The sequence below is a fragment of the Morone saxatilis genome, unplaced genomic scaffold (assembly GCF_004916995.1).
Source record: "Morone saxatilis isolate NCDOM2014 unplaced genomic scaffold, NCSU_SB_2.0 Contig11, whole genome shotgun sequence".
NCBI classification, from domain to species: domain Eukaryota; kingdom Metazoa; phylum Chordata; class Actinopteri; family Moronidae; genus Morone; species Morone saxatilis.
In genome coordinates, this window is record NW_023339663.1 from 15,128,723 (window position 1) to 15,147,264 (window position 18,542).

Consider the following 18,542-nt stretch of genomic DNA (forward strand, 5'->3'; position numbering starts at 1 on the left):
TGCTTTCCCAGCATGCCATGGAAGTGATTGGCATCTCAGCAGAGGACCGCTCCATGGTGCTTCAGATTGTGGCTGGAGTCCTGCACCTGGGAAATATCACTTTCAGGGAAGCAGGAAACTACGCTGCTGTGGAGAGTGAGGAGTGTAAGTAGGCTCACGCCAGGACTTTTGTGCTTAAAATGGTTCACACTGAAACAGGTAGCAACAACCAAAGCTCACATTAAATTGATGAAAATGAACTTATTATTTTAAGCTTGTAGTCTCATATTTAAGAGAGATACAGTAGAAATACAAAAAGGCCATCTAAGTTTATTACATTATATGTTTTGGCAAAAAACAAATACACTATCAGTAGTCTTCAAAATGCGCGTGTTAAGACAATACTTGGGCACAAACTGGTTGTTGTCTCCGTGCTGTCTCTCAAAGGTTTCTGAAGAGCCGTAGCTCAGTATGGTCGGCTCTGGCCGTCACCGTGTCAGCAGTCTTTACTCCGCCGGCTCCCAGCTAACCCAGAACTGTGCAGAGACATGGAGTGTGAGTGGAGTTGAGGCGGGCTGAATGAGGCCTGGTTGCTGATGCCAGCCACCAGCAACGGCACCCACCTGTCACTGAAAGCAGCCTTACAGTTAATTATGTATAACTTTAAGCCATAATATAATTAGGTAAAGAGACCAAAACCGTTTTTTGTACCAGGTTGTAAACATCTTTGTTTCTGCCATAAAATTGAGCATTTTAATAATATGGGGCCTAATGGAGATTCATCAAGTTGTCAAGGAACTGCAATCTTTGGTACTTCCACGTTGGCCTAAGTTCTTGTTCATGGAGGTTTCTGCATGGTCTATGCCCATGTTTGTGGCTCTGTGAGGCTGTACTTAGGCACAGCAGTGAGCTAAATGTCAGCATACTAACATACAGGGGTAGTGTTTGCCATATTCTTAGTCTTAGTTTGGTGTGTTTACATGCTAATTAGCACTAGAGTTATTATAATTTGTCTTCTGGGGAACATGGATGATCTGGATATTAATGTATATATATATATATATATTTCTAGATCTAGATATTATGTGAACACCTGCAGGTGACACTAGAGGAAAAGTCAGGGCATGACCAAAGTCAGTAGGATTCATCATCTGGGGAGTATGAATGCACAAAAAAAATCATGTCAGTCTCTACAATAGTTGCTGAGATATTTCAGTCTGAATTTCCATCCTCCATCAAAGAGACACCGCCGTATGGGTATGACTGAGGCTAGAAACAATGGTACTGATGTTCAGGATGCGACTGGGTTGTGGTAAATTTCTTCTTTTCATTGCGTTCTTGCCTTTCTGAATTTCTCTCTTCAGTGTCCTGAGCTGCCCTTCTCTGGTTGGTTTTTTGGATATTTCTTTCTCACCACTTTCACTCCCTAAAGTTTTATTGTGTTAATGCAGGGCTGCAGCCAACTGTCTGGAGTAATCCAGGCCATGCTAGATTACCAGAAAATAAAACGCTATTATTGAAGGTCTGGACATATTTCGTCAGAGACTAAAATTACTTGGAAAAATACTTCTCCTTCTGTCCCCTTCCCTCTCGCCTTTTCCTGCCTCGTTTTATTCTTTTTTCTTTTCCTTTCGGCTTCCTCCTCATGCTGTGTCTGTATGATGCAGATGAGGGTGCAGTTGCCAGTATACAAAGCCTTGGTCTGTTCTGTGCAGACGTAACAGCGGCACTCCATAATCTCTGCCTTTCCTGTTTCCTCTAGTCCAACTTACTGTGTGCTTTAATATATATTCAGAACCCTGCTCCCCATATGAAACTTCACCAGCCAAGTTCAACTTGCACTCAACAATAAGAGTCAGTGCGTCATCTCTTGTTGCAAGAAATGTTTAGACTACTTGTGCAAATAATTTGGACATTATTTAGCTGGTTGGGTCAGTTCCAGAGTCGATCCCGAGAGAGTGACGTACTGTTTTGTAAAAACGACTATTTTAGGATCTTGTACTTCTCTATAGAAGAACTATTTTTGGGTTCAGCATTATGCACAGAGTTTTGGAAAATTTGAGCTCTTGACTCAAATTTAGAATAAAGTTCTGTGGTTTTGAAGAAGCCCTGTTTGGGAAATGCACTTATTTGCTTTTATAATATTCATAAGAGTGTTTTCATTCGTGTATAATCCCCTGAAAATAGGAATCGTTATGTAATCCTACACACTGGACCTTTTAAATAAAAAAAGGTCATATAAATGAGTTTTAGAGGTGTTAGTAGGTGGATTTTGTTTTCTTAGGACAGAGCCAGGCAAGCTGTTTCCCCCAGCTGCCAGTATTTGTGCTGAGCTAAGGATCATTTAGTGTACAGGTATGAGAGTGCATGGTATCGATTATTTTGCTGAAGAACCAAATAATTTCCCAAAATGTCAAACTATTCCTTTAAAAATCGCTAGGGCCAGGCTCAGATACTATTAAGGATATAAGGATAATTTCACAACTCCCAGGAGATGACACTCTTAATAAACTATGAAAGTTTGACAATTTGTCTTTCTCGAGTCCCACACCTGAACTTAAACATGCAAATATCCAATATTTTCACAATATTTCAAACATTATTTTCATTTTGAGTTAAGCAGAGTCGTCATTGTACAAATGAAGGATTGAGTGACAGGATTATTGTGTCACATCCCATGGGATGAGTGAAGCCACATGCTTGGTAAACATCAGTCCTGACAACACTCCGTGCTATTGCTCTCATTATCCGCTGCCACTTTGACTAACAAATTTCCTGCAGGTGAACTTGTGTGTACAATCATTGTTTTAGAAATTCACATACACAACCATTTGTAAAAGCCTCAACACTGCTGTATACAATCCATACTTTTCCTGCCTAACACAAAGAAAGACTTTTTTTAGCATTATTTAAGCAGGCGTATGGTCAGTCACACCCTCATGTCCCATAAGGGGAGCTACTGAAGTGGTCTAATGCATTCCCAGACACAGTGAGTCTGCAGGCCGGAGAGCCATTTCCTTTTAGGGGAAGTGAGTCACTGTAATAAGGCAGGGAGGGGCTCTCAGGGGAGAATATCAACGCCAGGTCGGGACAAATGATCTGTGGTGTTCTCAACACTCTTTTTTTGGGTTAGCACAATACTATTCTTCTATTTTGTATTCAGATATAATTCAAAGCTCATCTGCTCTGAATTCACTCCAGAGGATGTTTGTTTTGGTGGTTTAGCTACAGAATCGCTTAATTTTTGTGGCTTTAAACCACAACGGCATGCATTGTGGTTATCAGTGGAAGCTTTTCTGACTTGTGGGACTTTCTCACCGATCTATAATAGTAAATGCGGTGCAAAAGGTATATTGAAACACTGGATTTGCAGTGGTTCTCTCTGCATGGCAAAAATTACATCACTCCATGTTGATTTGCATACTGGTTTGCCTCTTGTTTCAGAGAATCAAAATGTTTATATTAATGACTAACATGCTGACCTATTTCTCAGTTCATCATAACAGTATGAACTAAATGAAATGCATTGTTTTCTGGGTTAATAATTACATCTATAAATTGTCAGAAGATAGTGAAAAAAGCAATTTGTTTAGCCTGCACTGCAAAACCTAAAGAAAATAAGTTTACTATTACAGAAGCAGCAAATTGTCAAATTGTATAAGGTCAAACCAGGAATGTTTGCATTTTGATAGCTGAATAATATCAATCATTTTTGGATTGATTTTCTGGCGATCAACTAATCAGCTGTGTCTGTGTTGCAGTGATATGTCTTTAGATGCGGTTAAATAGCCAAATTGATCTTTTGTCATAAATTAAATATTATTTTGGCTTGTGCCTGTCTTCAGTATTTAAATTCATGCACAACGCACAACTTTAAGGTTTCTCTTCTTTCTCTTCTGTCTGACAGTTCTAGCCTTTCCTGCGTTTCTGCTTGGAATTGACCAAAACCGTCTGAAGGAGAAACTGACGAGCCGTAAGATGGACAGCAAGTGGGGAAATGCGGTGGAGTCCATCGACGTGACACTGAATGTGGAGCAGGCGTGTTACACACGTGACGCCCTCTCCAAAGCCCTGCACTCACGAGTGTTTGACTTCCTGGTCGAGGTATGATTGCATGTTTGTACAGTTTTAGAGTTCAGGACAAAATTATCATGAGTGATAAAACTGTGACAACTTATAATGAACCTTTTTATATTTAGTAACACACTCCTTTGATTTCAGTCCATCAACAAAGCCATGGTGAAAGATCATCAGGAGTTCAATATCGGAGTGTTGGACATTTATGGATTTGAAATTTTCCAAGTAAGTGTTTTTGGCCGTTTCACAGGCTGACACATGGCTACTGGAATTTGACTCTGCAGCAACACATAAATTAGATTAACAGGTATTAACTTTGAGCATTTAAACAGATTAAGTACAAAGGATAAGACTAATTTATAAAGTATGTGGATTAAGTACTATCTCCTGTTCGAGACAGCAGACCTTAACATGCTTTTTTAATCTGATTACTTGTTTGTTCCGTGTGAAGTCCTGGACTTTTTGATAGGATTGGACAAACTAAATGCAACTGTTTTTCTATTATTTTGGTTTGCAAGAGCTGTAGATTCCTAATGTCAAGTACAGATTATTAGTGTGTACCATGACATTAAATAACATTATCCACTGTGAACAGTATCTAATCAACTCCACCAGCTCCGTTTGTCTTTTATTTTGAAGGTTTTCTCTTTGAATACACAATGTAAGCAAAGGTCAGTTGCGTTTTGTTGGCCACAGGTTAATAGACAGGAAGTTGCCGACCACCATCACATAAGGATCGGGCTGAAGGTCCAGTGTATGTGCTGTGAATTGCACAATGGGTCCTTTCCTTTAATAACTCCTACTCCAAACAAAGCCCATTGAACTTACAGGATATCCATACTGAACTGAAGATAAAGCACACTTAGCCTGTATGTATTTTATTAACTATGTCGTCTCTCCTTCAGAAAAACGGATTTGAACAGTTCTGCATCAACTTTGTGAATGAGAAACTGCAGCAGATATTCATTGAGCTGACTCTGAAAGCAGAGCAGGTACAAACACTTCACATTCTTCTTCAGTTTTTATATTTATTTTTTTAATATCCAGCCTCATTTGATGTTTTATATTCTGACTGATCTCTGTTCATATCTCTCTTTGTAGGAGGAGTATGTGCAAGAGGGCATCAAGTGGACTCAGATTGAGTACTTCAACAACAAGATCGTCTGTGATCTCATCGAGAGCAAAGTAAATGAACCTTAAATAAATAATAAAGTAAACAAACTAGAAAGCATGCATCCTTAGCGGGAGGGTTCAATTCCCACCGAGGGTGCACAATCCTTAAAATGTTTTATTTAAAAAGAATCTGCGTGTGTATTTGGAAATTCATCAAAAACACATTGTAATAGATAATTATGGCTTGAGCTGATACGATAAGTGGATTAATCAATTAGTTGAACATCAGAAAGCAAATCTTCAACTATTTGATAATCAATTAAGAGTTATATTTCAAGCAAAATTTTAAATATTCTCTACTTCCAGCTTCTCTCAAAACTTTGAGAACGGTTGATTGGACAACAACTGATTTGCAGATTCTGACATTTTATAGACCAAAAGATGAATTGATTAATCAAGAAAGTAATTGGCAGACTAATTTAGTTGTGGCTCTAATCATGGGATACATATTTTTAAAATCTATTAAAATGTCCTATTTTATAACAACATATTTTCGATTTGAACTGACTTGATTGAAGACAAAATGTAAACTTAAATAAAATAAATAAAATTGTAAATAGAAAATATAAAAAAGACATGTGATCCATCTAAATAGCAAACAGGGCTAAAAATACAACCTTCTTGGTGGAGGTAATAAATTAAGTTTTATTGAGTGCAGAGTTGTTAATCTTAAAACACTGTATTATTATCCTGTGCATCCATTTACAATCACAACAAACTTGGATATGAACAGTTGTCAGTTTCTTTTAAATAATGAACATTTGTTGGTTTTATTGTCCTCATATTGTAAACTGAGTTGCAAGCTCCCGCCAAGTTCCTGCTCCGTTGCCATGACTTGCAACTTAATATCCTCAAACGTGCCGACATGCCTCTTAATTTGATTTATCTGTCCCACTGAGAGGCTTAATCCATGAAATCTACAACAAGGGCTTTAAAACAAGCCTCCATCTGAGAGGAGCAGCGGATCTGTATCAGTGCCTGACAGCTCAGCTCCTTACACCAAACCCACTTTAGTTAATTCAGTGACAACTTTACACGTGTCCTTTTAACAGAGCTTGTGTTCTCTGAGTTAAAGACACTGTTACCACTGTGCAAACTGAAAGCCACTGATCATCTGAGGACATAATGGAGCCAAATGGGGAAGTGTGAGAGTAGTGAGAGGCTGTGATAAAGCTGCTTTCTCTGTTAGATTTAGATTTACATTTGTATTATAGTTGGTGTATTTGAGGAATAAAATGTTGAATACATACTCTTTGTTCTGAAGTAACCCTTACTATAATATTTAATTTTGTCAAAAGGTTAAAAATGTTCATTATATTTCTTATTAATTATCAATTTCTAATGGCACATATTAGGGCTGCAACTAACAATTATTTTCATTAGTGATTAATCGATTGTGTGGTTTATAAAATATCAGAAAATAGTGAAAAAGGTCCATCACAGTATTGCAGAGCTTAAGGTGACATCGTAAAAAGTCTTGTTTTTTCCGACCAACAATCTGAATCCCAAAGATATTCAGTTTACTCTCATTAAAGACTAAGAAAATCAGCAAGTAATCAGAGGTTTAGTGTAGTTTTTGCTTAATAAATGACTTAAAACAATTTCTGTCCATTGATTCATCGTTCCAGCTCTAGTACATATATCCCTTGGAGCGTATATTGAATGTGAAATGTTTTCCTTGTAATCCCAGAATCCTCCTGGCATCATGTGCATCCTGGATGATGTGTGCGCCACCATGCATGCAGTGGGCGAGGGGGCCGACCAGACCATGCTTCAGAAGCTGCGAGTCCAGATCAACACCCATGAACACTTTAACAGCTGGAACCAGGGCTTCATCATCCACCACTACGCCGGCAAGGTCAGCCTGAGTGCACTCTCGCCACTCGCTGTGATGATTGCGATCATCTTGTTTTTGACAAACAGCACTCCTGTCTGATCGAATGGGAAATCGTCCATATCTCATATAAAGTCTGGACTTTCTAACATACACTGATTCTGGTAGAAGGATTACGACATTCAGTATAAGGTTTACAGCAACCTCCATACACTTGTCTTTGCCGTGGCATAAACTGAAAACGATCATGTTATGCACACAGTCGGGAGCTGAATGCAACCTCTCGAAATAGAAAGTTATTAAAAATGTAATTTTTTATGGTGTTGGTATGGGAGCTGGTCCTGTTGCTTCCCGCTTGTATGATCTGTCATAAATACCAGTTATGCAGCTGGTACTTTAATTATGAAGTTCATGTCGTCATCTTTGCCCTTTTAAGTTAAACTAACACCCCTTTCTCTCTATTTCTTCGTCTATTTATGGCTGCAGTCCCTTATCTTAGGTAACAGTGTCTAACAAGTCATACATGTCAATCCCCCTTATTCAGTTTATACATTTCAGTTCATCAGATGTCTTCTTTTTTTTTTTTATGATCATTTTCAATCTGGTGGTCTGAGCCGAGGTTGTCCCGTGTCATTCTCCAGATGTGTGGTGGCCTCAGACTGGCACACATGCCACAGGCTTAATGAGCCGTACCATAAAGACTTGAGGGGCTCCCACGACCAGGCTCAAAACATTCCTCCAGTCTCAGCCTACAGTATAGTACAGCATAAATAACACGGTTTAATTTATACACTTTTAAACCACTGCTAGTTTTATAAGGAAGCTAATCCTGGGAGGTGTAAAGCTTGGATCGGCAACCCTTCATTTTCTTTTCCCATAAAATTCAAGCCACTGATTTAGGCCAGAATATCAGTCACAATTTTTTTTATTTTCACACAGGTGTCATCTTTCATTTTGTTGGAGGTTTCAAACAGTTTAACCTCGCCCCCTTTGATGTCTCTTTAGAAATCCTTTTGTATGCCTCTCCTCCAGGTGTCCTACGATGCCGAGGGTTTCTGCGAAAGGAACCGAGACGTCCTTTTTACTGACCTCATTGAGTTGATGCAGAGCAGTGAAATGTGAGTAACCCCTATTTGCACATTGCATGGACATGTGGCGAGGATTTCTATGGTGCTCACTTAAAGGGAGTTTTCTTATGCATATGGTTATAATTGAATACATCTGAATGAGAGTTTCAGACGTTCCAGTGAATCTGGAAACTGGCGGGATGTAGCAGAAGTGTGCAGGGTTGGGCTGTGTCGTACCCTCTGCCCTGAATAATGTCTGGCGGCTGTCCAGATATGCGGCTTTTGGGGTCTACCCAGTCTGGCCTTACAAGTGCAGTCTCCCTGCGGGGCTGCATTGTGGAGTCTGGTCCCCCTGTGTTTTGCCTCCTTGGGCTTTCTTTGTGTCAAATTGGCCATCTGTGCAAACAGCCTGCATTGTCTGTGTAACCCCTGCACGCCTCAGCCACTGCTTTCCCCCTTTGTGTGCATGTTTCGTGAGGCGTGAAAGGAGGCTATGTCAAAATCCCATTCAGACACGTGCTGGAAAATATATACATGCACTTAATGTTGCAAACAGTCACACAAACATACTGTATATACATACATAGATAAAAGAGTTTGGCACAGACACACACAAAGGAAGCCTAAGAAGGAAGGAAGCAGCCTCATTCCTTAGAGCAGCAGGTCTAAATCGAGAAGAAAGGAATGGCCAGTATTGTCAGCTGGACAGTATTAGCAGACTTCTGGTGTATTTGTACACACAACCTGCTGATTCTTTCTTCTGTGTCCATAGCCTTGAGTCAGATGTTTAAAATCAAACAAATATAAATGTGGGAGAAAGCCAGAAAGGGGATGGGGGAAAAAACTGACATGAAACATGAAAAAGCACAAAGAAAATAATAAAACAATGAACACCAAAGGCGACATGAGAAAGTTGAATACGTGTCAGCTTTAAACCAGGCCTGATAGTCACCAAATGTTTGTGTGAGCTTTCAAAGCAAGAACAGCCGACCCAGATCAAAAGGAGCTGTATACTTGAATACGCCTGAATGACTGATGTGCTGATCACAAAAGTGAAAACATTATTTTTTGCTTGTCGTTCATCTGATAACCCAGGCAAGCCTCTTGGATGTGTTTGAATAAATAATTTAAAAGTGTTCAATTTAAAGCATAACTGCTAAGAAAAACTACAAGACATCATCGTTAATTTTAATTTACATCTCTGAGTAAAACGTTGGCGTCATTCAACCTCGAGGGAGAGCTTCTACTCCATCTTATAAAGTGGGTGTAGCATTTTCCTTAATTGCAGGAACTTGCTGAAACACAAGCATTTGAGTCCAAATTGATGAGATACTGAATCATTTTCAAGAATAATGTCGTGGCTCCGTCCACGGCTGCAGATTACTTTAATTGTCACAATAAAAACACAAAAACGCTACTTTCCTTTAAGATATTCTTAAAATAAGTTGAGTTTCTGTTCAATTGAGAGAAGACCTAAAGATATGGAAACTTCACAAATATCTGCTACATTCTGACCAGCAGCAACACATCATAGTGCAATGATAATGATGTTGTTATAAAGCACTACAGCTGTAAATTGTAAGTTTTGCAGTTGACAAAAATGTTATTTCTTGAGATCCAGTGTAGATGAACACTGGTTAACCAAGCCCACATACAGTATGTTGTTGATGTCCATATATTCAGCCTTTTTGGGAGAAAGTAAGAGGTTTAATGTAAAAGTTACTGTTTTTCTTTTCTTTTCTTTCTCTGTACTTTGGAGATAAGCATAAGTCAAAAACTATCTACGGTTCATAGAAAAGATCACTTAAAGAAAGACATGGGTGAAAAATACTGGATGAAATATGAGATATCACTATACATTCTTCTTTATTTTTCCTTTTATAGGCAAAAGGCCACATTTTATTTAACCAAGCGTGCTGTTAAATAATAGCATACACTAAGTTGCAGAGGCCTTGGAAAGGGAGGTGTTTGTACAAATACAGCACAGTGTGCACACACACACATCTCTTGTTTTCCCACCCAGCCCAAACTCAGACCTTCCCAAGTGCTTCAGGAATTTAAACCAGTGACCTTTGTCAAAGGTCCTTGGTTCGTTAAAAATTAACTGTGTTTTGTTTTTTGACTGCCAGGGGATCTCAATTATCTTCAGGGTTTTATTCATACAAGGATGATTCCAGCCTTTCTGTGTCAGTCCTAACTCCTAGTCTCCTCACCTTTGTTCTCTTAACAGCGCCTTCATCAGAGCACTGTTTCCAGAAAACCTCAACGCTGAAAAGAAAGGTCGACCCACGACTGCAGGCAGCAAAATAAAGGTGTGTGTTCAGCAAAGTGTACAGTGTGTACCTGTCCCTCTTCTTTATCAGGGTTGCTGTGGGAAAAGGCCTTTGAAAAGATAATGTGTGTGTGAAGTGTCCTTCAGCAGTCATAGTGTCAAGTAAAGTGCTGGATAATCAGTCATGGCATTTTGTGCCTTCAGCGTCATTATGATCATCACTCTCGTCATTATCTTTACCCCCCTTTCTTGATTTTGCTCTTTCCCCCCTTTAGAAACAAGCCAATGATTTGGTGAGCACACTGATGAAATGTACTCCACACTACATCCGCTGCATCAAACCCAACGAAACCAAGAAGCCCAGAGACTGGGAAGAGAGCCGGTAAGTGACTGACTCACTGTGTCCCGCTGTCCTCCTCACAATCTCACATGACTCCAACCGTCCAGGGCCTGTGTGTATCAAACACATTTATTAAGTGACTCTATGAAGTAACATTTAAGAGCCGCTTTTAACACATCATTTGTCACATGTATGCTCTGAGAAGGAACAGCTGACCATTCACCCATATTGTTCATTCTTTAAAATAAAGTTTTTATAAAGTTATTTTTACTTGTGTGAAAGTCTCAATCTAATATATTTGTGATTTATAAATGAGGGTGAAATAATAGAAAATTGGAAACAAAAATAATTCAGCTGGTGGTAGATGCAACTAGAGCAAAGAAAACAGATGATACAAATAATTTAGTTCCATATTGACCAGTTCAGACAGTAAATATGCATTGAAAGTGATTGCAACAACAAAATCAGTGCCACATTTATTTTAAACAAACAACAAATGCCACGTCCAAGATTTCACTTTCTGCCGTTTGATAAACACAGACCAGAGTCTCTAACTGCTTTCACATAAAAAGCAAACACTGGATCATTGTTCTGACCTGTTCTGCTTCCAGCCGTTGGGTTTTTCTTGCTCATTTTTGGATGTTTTCTGTCCCTTTGTTTCAGTTTCCCGCTCTTTCTTCCTTGCACACAAGCTTTGGGCATTACATGTTCAGCTGCGGAGTGTGGCTGTATTGTTCAGAGCCTATGACCTTCCTGTTGTGAGTTGGGTGCAGGGTGGCTCATTAATTAGCACCGGAACTGCTGTTTTCACAGGAAGTCTGAGTGTACTAAGTAGTGCTTAAGGTCTTTGTTTAAGGGAAAAGCAAAATGCAGCCGTTTTGCATACAATGATTATCCCTTCCGCTAATGAAGTCGGAGCTTCATGTGCAATAGAGCTGATAACTCTAACCGCTGATAGTAAAATGCAAGCTAGTTGTGGTTATAAATCAAAGTAAATTAAATTAGGATATATATTTTATGTCTGTTCAGACACTTGATTAACTGCAGTATTCTCATATTTTATAATTAGCTACATACAACACAAACATATCACAGTGTCAGAAGTAAAGAACAAAACCTTATAAAATGAGGTTGGATATGAAAAAAATCATGCATTCAGAGGCATCAGTGGTCAACACGTATATGTGTGTATATGTTTGGTTTAAAGCTGAAACGATTTTGATAATTGATAAATTGTTCAATTAATTTTTAAGGCAGAAATACCAAAAAAGAGAAAGAAGTCTGTTCATTTTGTCCTAATGTTGATTCCTGGGTCCTTCCTGTCTTTAGAGTAAAGCACCAAGTGGAGTACCTGGGACTGAAGGAGAACATCAGGGTGAGGCGTGCTGGATACGCCTACCGCAGAGTCTTCAGGAAGTTCCTCAACAGGTAACATGTCACAGACTCACAGTGAGGATATATTTATTTTTGAATAGGATTTGGTTGAAAGAAGGGTGTGTGGGTATGATGGGTATCAACCACCTCATGTCAGATACCAGTGCTATCAAAAAGAGAGCACCCATATCCAGTACCTGAGTTTAGGTACTGGAATCGAATTTGGGAGAGAAAATCTAACCTGTGCCATATTATGTAACGTCCCATCCAAACCCAGACACCCACCCCTCCTCATGTCAAATGCTTTATTTCTGCTTAACCTTCTTGTCCTCAGATACGCCATCCTGACCAAAGAGTCCTGGCCGACGTGGCGAGGAGACGAGAAACAAGGCGTCCTTCATCTCTTACGGTCTGTCAACATGGATCAGGATCAGTTCCAGCTTGGACGCACCAAGATCTTCATTAAAGCCCCCGAGTCGGTATGTTTGACGCCCGTCTTACCTTCAGACCGTCACATCAAGTTTTTTTGCCCTTTATGATAAAATATAAGAAAGCAATCCAGGAAAAGGTACTACAGAGCAAAAACTTTCAGCCCAACCTTTTCACGTTATCCTTGTACAGAAGTAGAACTCAAATCACATGTCAGAATGTCTGCTGGCATGTAAAAAGCCTTTTAGTTAGCAGGAAAAAAACTGAACTCACCATTTTTACACTAAACACCATAAAAGGGCACTACTGTCCCAAATCAAGCTCGAATCCCAGTTGTAGGGGAGGAGATTGAACCCGACCCTTGCACCACGTCAGCACTGAGTCAACACTGCTCTGGAACTAAAACACAAGTACAGGCTGTGGTTGCAGAGTTTGGGGGGACATCGTAAAGGCTTGTCTTTTTCCACCATAACTACTTTTTTCATGATTCCTATGAAAGCAGTACTTGTGTGAAACCTCTCACTTAACATTTGTACACATCGTGCACCAACGATTGTGCACGTGCACACACACAGATGTATGTTTTGAAGCTAATACACAGACATCTTAGTTTTAATTCAGGCCTTACAGCTGATCCTGAATGCCTTTACTTATTCATTGCAGCCGTGTATGCCAAGAGCCCCCATCCCCCACCCTGCCAGACTGAGAGTCCAAGTCATTGAGGTGTGCTTATGAAACGCAAATATCACCCCGCTGAAATGAGCTGCCAGGCTTCTAAAAACAAGCCTCTCTGTCTGATAAGACACTGACACAAGCTAATTAGTTTTATGAATGATTTTTTTCTGTTCGATGTAATAAGTGAAGTTTGTTTGAGCCAGATGTTGGAGAAAAGTTTCTTCTTGGAAGTGGTGATAGATGAGCGGTGGCTTACTGTCTGTCAGAGGTTCGCTGAGGCAGAGTTGACATTTATATGTGTTTCAGTTTAAAAGTTTATTATTTTATTTATTTTTTTGCCATTTACAGCTTAAAGTTAACGTGATGTTGTCACAGCAACAATTCTGAGATCAACTTAAAATCATTTAATGACTTTAAGTTCCCTTATTTAGCATTTATAACCACTATACGAACATTTAATAAATATGCACAATAATGGACAGTCAGTGCATAGTGTAGTATTTGTTAGCATTTATGATGTCTACGAAGATAAACATTTATATTATTACACCTGTTATTTTATTAAATTTTCATTAATTGTTTACGCACAAACCTCCACTTAATTAACTTATGGGTGCCCATAAGTTGATGAACACTTCTAGTGTGTTATAAATCATGTATGAAATGTTTGCATGGTGCTTATAAATACTACAATAAAGCACTGATTAATCAGTTAGTAGTATACATAAGTGAACTAATTAATTTATAATAAAAAAAATAGTTGCAGTCCTAATAATGACCATTACTGCTTTGGTTTGAAGTTCCAGTCAGATATTAGGAAGTTTGAAACTTCCTCTGACTATAATTTATTCCTTCTTGAGCTAAACTCATCACCAAGTATAAACCAAAAACCCCACCTGCTGTTTGTTCTTGGATTTGTCACCTAGGAAGTTTAATCATTCATCCGGTCTCAGTGATTACGTGGTGTCACTGTCTCAATCAATGACTCAGGGAGTTTTTCTCCTCACAGCTTTTGTGGCTAAACTGAATCTGTTGTGTTTTGGTGTTGTTGGTGGTTTGTCCCGTCACACTGCGGTCCGTGGGCGGCCGTGTTGATGCCTGGCCTGTTACAGCAGTGAGCAGGATGTTTAGTCTGGGAGGGAGAGAGCAGAGAGTGCGATTGCGTGTCTAGAGGCCCATCAGGAAATGACATATTGGACGACTGGTGGGGTGTTGGCACAGAGTCATCTCCTTGAGCCGGAACGTGATGAAATAAGCCAAAGATTAGAATAATATTTTTTATGTGTATACGAGTAAGTGTTGTATTAATGATACCAAACAATGTAAAACAATTAATAAATATTATTATATATACAGGACAGAAAGTGCAAATACATTTTTTTACAGATAACCTAATCAATATCAATAAATGATCCTGCTTTAAAGGATAGATTCACATTTTTTCAGCTGTATCTCAATACTCACAAGCATCCCTACTGTTCCAACTGAAAGTAGAAAATCCCTTCATAACATACATCAAATATAATTCAGTTTATCTGAAGTTAATATGAGGCTCCAACAGTTTAAGTTATAGTCTTTTTAGTACAAAATTCCCTCTTTGTGTTTCCCCAGATAGTGTTTCCTTGCTGAGCTACAGTGGCGGGATAGTAACACAAAGAGGGAATTTCATATTAAAAAAAAGACTGTAACTTTCGCAGATACTCTCTTGATTTTTCAAAGTCAGACTGTTGAAGCCGCATATTAGCTTCAGATAATCTTTGGAACATATTTTTGCACAGAATGAAGACTGTGGATTTTGGCTCCCATCACTTCCATTAGAAGTGCATTAGGAACAGGAGGAATGATTACTGCAAGTAAAAGCTATTTCAATGTTCATATGGGCACTTGAATATTGTTGTAGGACAGTCTTGAAAAGTATGAACCTGTGCTTTTTATGCTTCATCATTCCTCTTATTTCCAGGCTTATTTTCATTTTACAAATTTGGATTGGCAATAAAACTTATTTCAAAAGAGAGAACATTAAATAAAGTGTCAGAATAAGATATAAAACAGAACACCATAATACAGAAGAATACCAAAATAAACCAAAGTGCACAGTAGTTTAGTAGTAATAAAACTTAAATGCAAAAGAAATCTAAACGTTATCAGTGAGATTGGGAGCAGATATTTGGCTTTGTGTATTCAGCTGTACGCAGGCATGTTCAGTATGTATGTTCAGTCATTCCTTCCATTCAGTCTGTTCAGGTGTGTTTGGGTTTGTGCACTGAGGTATGCCAGTCTCTCACTCTATGTCTCTTTGTGTTCACAGCTCTTTCTGCTGGAAGAGACGAGGGAACGCAAGTTTGACGGCTACGCCAGAATCATCCAAAAAGCCTGGAGGAAATACGTGGCCCGCAAGAAGTACGTCCAGATGAGGGAAGAAGGTGAGTGAAGTCATATCTTTACATCTTTATTTGTCCGTCTGTCTGCCTCTATCCGTCTCTCACTCTCTTTCTCTCGGGTTTATCTAGCGTCCGACCTACTGCTGAACCGGAAGGAGAGGCGGCGACACAGTCTCAACAGAAACTTTGTAGGTGACTACATTGGCATGGATGACAGGCCCGAGCTCCGACAGTTCCTGGGGAAGAGAGAAAAGATCGACTTTGCAGACAAAGTCACGAAATATGACCGTCGCTTCAAGGTTGGTCTCCTTCAGTCTGCAGCCTGTTTCTGTAGCTAAACAACTCACACAACATTTATGATTAACGTTCTTCTGTTTTTTTTTGTCCAGGGGATTAAGAGGGACTTAATCCTGACCCCAAAGTCTGTGTACCTGATTGGAAGAGAGAAGGTGAAACAGGGACCAGAGAAAGGGCAGGTGACAGAGGTGCTGAAGAGGCGGATTGATGTGGAGAAGATCCTGGCAGTGTCTCTCAGGTACAAAGTAGTTTCTGCCTTACAGCACACAGTTCCCTTAAATCTGGGACAAACTGGGTTGTAATATTTCAAGTATTGTAACATCTGTATCAGATATCTACAGATATACAGGCTCTTACATCTTCCTTCACTGAGCCTACAGCTTTTCACTCTAACTTTGCTCTAGACAGAAAAGGAATAAAATCCTTTTTAATGGAGGCTCACGGTAGTTGAAGCAGACACGGATGTCATTTTTTTAAGTCACATGTTCCACATACTGTTCAAGCCTTTATGAACACAGCAAACAAAATCCGTCCACATGAACAAATTCAGCGCACACTCTATCTGCGTATGTCAACTTTAAGTGCTGCGCCCTGCTTCTACAACCCCTCCTGTTTCCCAGCAAATTGAACTCCTGCTGCACTCGCATTTATGATTATTTCAATAACAATGTTTCTTTCATTGTTTTCAGCTACGTTAATTCGTGGGGGGTTTTCCAGCTAATGGACATCCTGTCAAGCTTACAAAGAGTAACAGAGGGGCATCTCTCAAATGCATATTATTTTTGCAACAAATGGTCAAACCTTTGACAAAAAAGTCCTCACTAAAAGATACCAATAAAACATATATATATATATATATATATATATATAAAGTAGGGCTGCACGATGACAATCAGTGGGGATGATCATTTTTGCACCACAATATTCATTTTCACTGAAAACAAGCGATTAAAACCATGATGATATGACATCTGTTGTGGTATGTACATAACAAACAAAATTTCTTACATCTGGAGAACAAGATTTGTAGACCAGGGAATTCATGATAATGCTGTTTTTACATTTTATCTTTTTCAAAAGAAAGCAGCTTCTGCGACTTGGATATTGCATCATATTGCGATTTCCATAATATTTTGATTCATTGTAAAGACCTAATATAAAATAAAAATAAAACCACTATTTTACATTATGTGCATTGTCTGCTACTACATGTTGTTTCTTGCTATGTCTCTTCGTTGGGGCTCCCTTGACATGACATATGTACGCTGATGAGCATACAGAAGAATCTGCACAGTCATGCTGCCATTAAACCCCTTTTGTGTTTTCACTACATACACAAGACACATGTGATGTTATGAACATATATATATTATATAAGAAAATTTTTTTATTTGTACGTATATGGGAAGATACCAGTAGGTAATGAGTTGTTTCCAAAACAAGACAAAGGCTGCTCAACATGCAGCAGATTGTTTTTCAGGGGCACATTGCACTGCAGAAAGTCATGAATCTACTTCAAAGCCACAGCCTGGATTTCCAATCACACAAGTTCCCATGTTCCTGTAAATGTCACACAAGGGACATTGAAAACATGTGGAGTATATTAAACCCACCTCTTGTATACATGTCTGTCCCTTTGTGAGTGCAGGTCTCAGAAATAATATGCACTCAAACACATTCTCATGAAAGAATTGAGACTAGTTTACTACAAAGAAAAGAAAAAAAGAATAAAAGGAACTGAAAGGGTTGTGCAGCCTTTGTTGTCTATGTGAACGCTGCATAACTTGATTTAGAGGTAGAAATCACAGAACCGTTGGTGCGAGCATGTGGCTTTTGAGTCAGTGGGGTAATACGGACCAGGTGGTGCAATGAGCGAAAGCAGGAGTTGTAAAAAGCTCATCAGAGGAAAAACTCCACTTCACTGGGAGGAACAAAGTATCCTTGTGTGGGTTACGGGCAAGCTGTCTTCCCTCTTCAGATGTGAGCTGCTTTGTGAGGCCCCTCTCTGTTTCTATGCAAATGTGAAAGATGATTCTGAGTCTCCATCTTAACTTCCATCAAAGCAGAACGGTGAAAGGGCAGAGTGTCTTTACAATATGATAAAAATCCTGTGAATATATTTTTTCTCTTGGTACGATTAGTTTCATATCACAGCTGATACGAAGACTTATATGTTGTATCACACATGAGCGTCTCAGTAACTGTTATGTTCTTGTTTTTCAGTACAATGCAGGATGATTTCATGATCATGCACGAGCAGGAGTATGACAGCCTGCTGGAGTGTGTATTTAAGACGGAGTTCATCAGCTTACTGGCCCGCAGGTTTGAGGAGAAGACCCAGAGGAAGCTACCACTCAAGTTTAGTAACACGTAAGTACGCACACAAAAACTAATCCATGACCAAAGTTGGTGTTCCAAACAATAAACAAATCAACCACAGTCAGTAAAGTAACGTATTGCTGCTGTAAAGGAAATTACTTCTTTGTGTGCGTTTGATCTGCACCTCTAAAATGTATTTGAGACTTAATGTCTTTAATAATTTATTGAAGATAAATAATAGATTCAGCAGCACAAAAATAAAAAAAACTGGCCAATAAGTCCGCTTTTCACAGGGATCAGACTCCTCAAATAATGTCCTAATGAA

At 39.1% G+C, this 18,542-nt stretch overlaps 1 protein-coding gene across 2 annotated transcripts in view; it reads left to right on the plus strand.

Annotated features, from left to right (window-relative positions):
- myo1ea (myosin IEa) overlaps positions 1–18,542 on the plus strand; it is a 47,796-nt gene that overhangs the window by 24,489 nt on the left and 4,765 nt on the right. For both annotated transcript variants that reach the window (XM_035651921.1, XM_035651922.1), the window contains exons 9-23: positions 12–144; positions 3,887–4,083; positions 4,201–4,281; positions 4,962–5,048; positions 5,158–5,241; positions 6,920–7,087; positions 8,096–8,181; positions 10,361–10,442; positions 10,678–10,784; positions 12,072–12,170; positions 12,451–12,595; positions 15,529–15,643; positions 15,731–15,900; positions 15,991–16,136; positions 18,122–18,268. In XM_035651921.1, the coding sequence (XP_035507814.1) occupies positions 12–144; positions 3,887–4,083; positions 4,201–4,281; positions 4,962–5,048; positions 5,158–5,241; positions 6,920–7,087; positions 8,096–8,181; positions 10,361–10,442; positions 10,678–10,784; positions 12,072–12,170; positions 12,451–12,595; positions 15,529–15,643; positions 15,731–15,900; positions 15,991–16,136; positions 18,122–18,268 (1,847 nt within the window). The remainder of the gene's footprint in view (positions 1–11; positions 145–3,886; positions 4,084–4,200; positions 4,282–4,961; positions 5,049–5,157; positions 5,242–6,919; positions 7,088–8,095; positions 8,182–10,360; positions 10,443–10,677; positions 10,785–12,071; positions 12,171–12,450; positions 12,596–15,528; positions 15,644–15,730; positions 15,901–15,990; positions 16,137–18,121; positions 18,269–18,542) is intronic.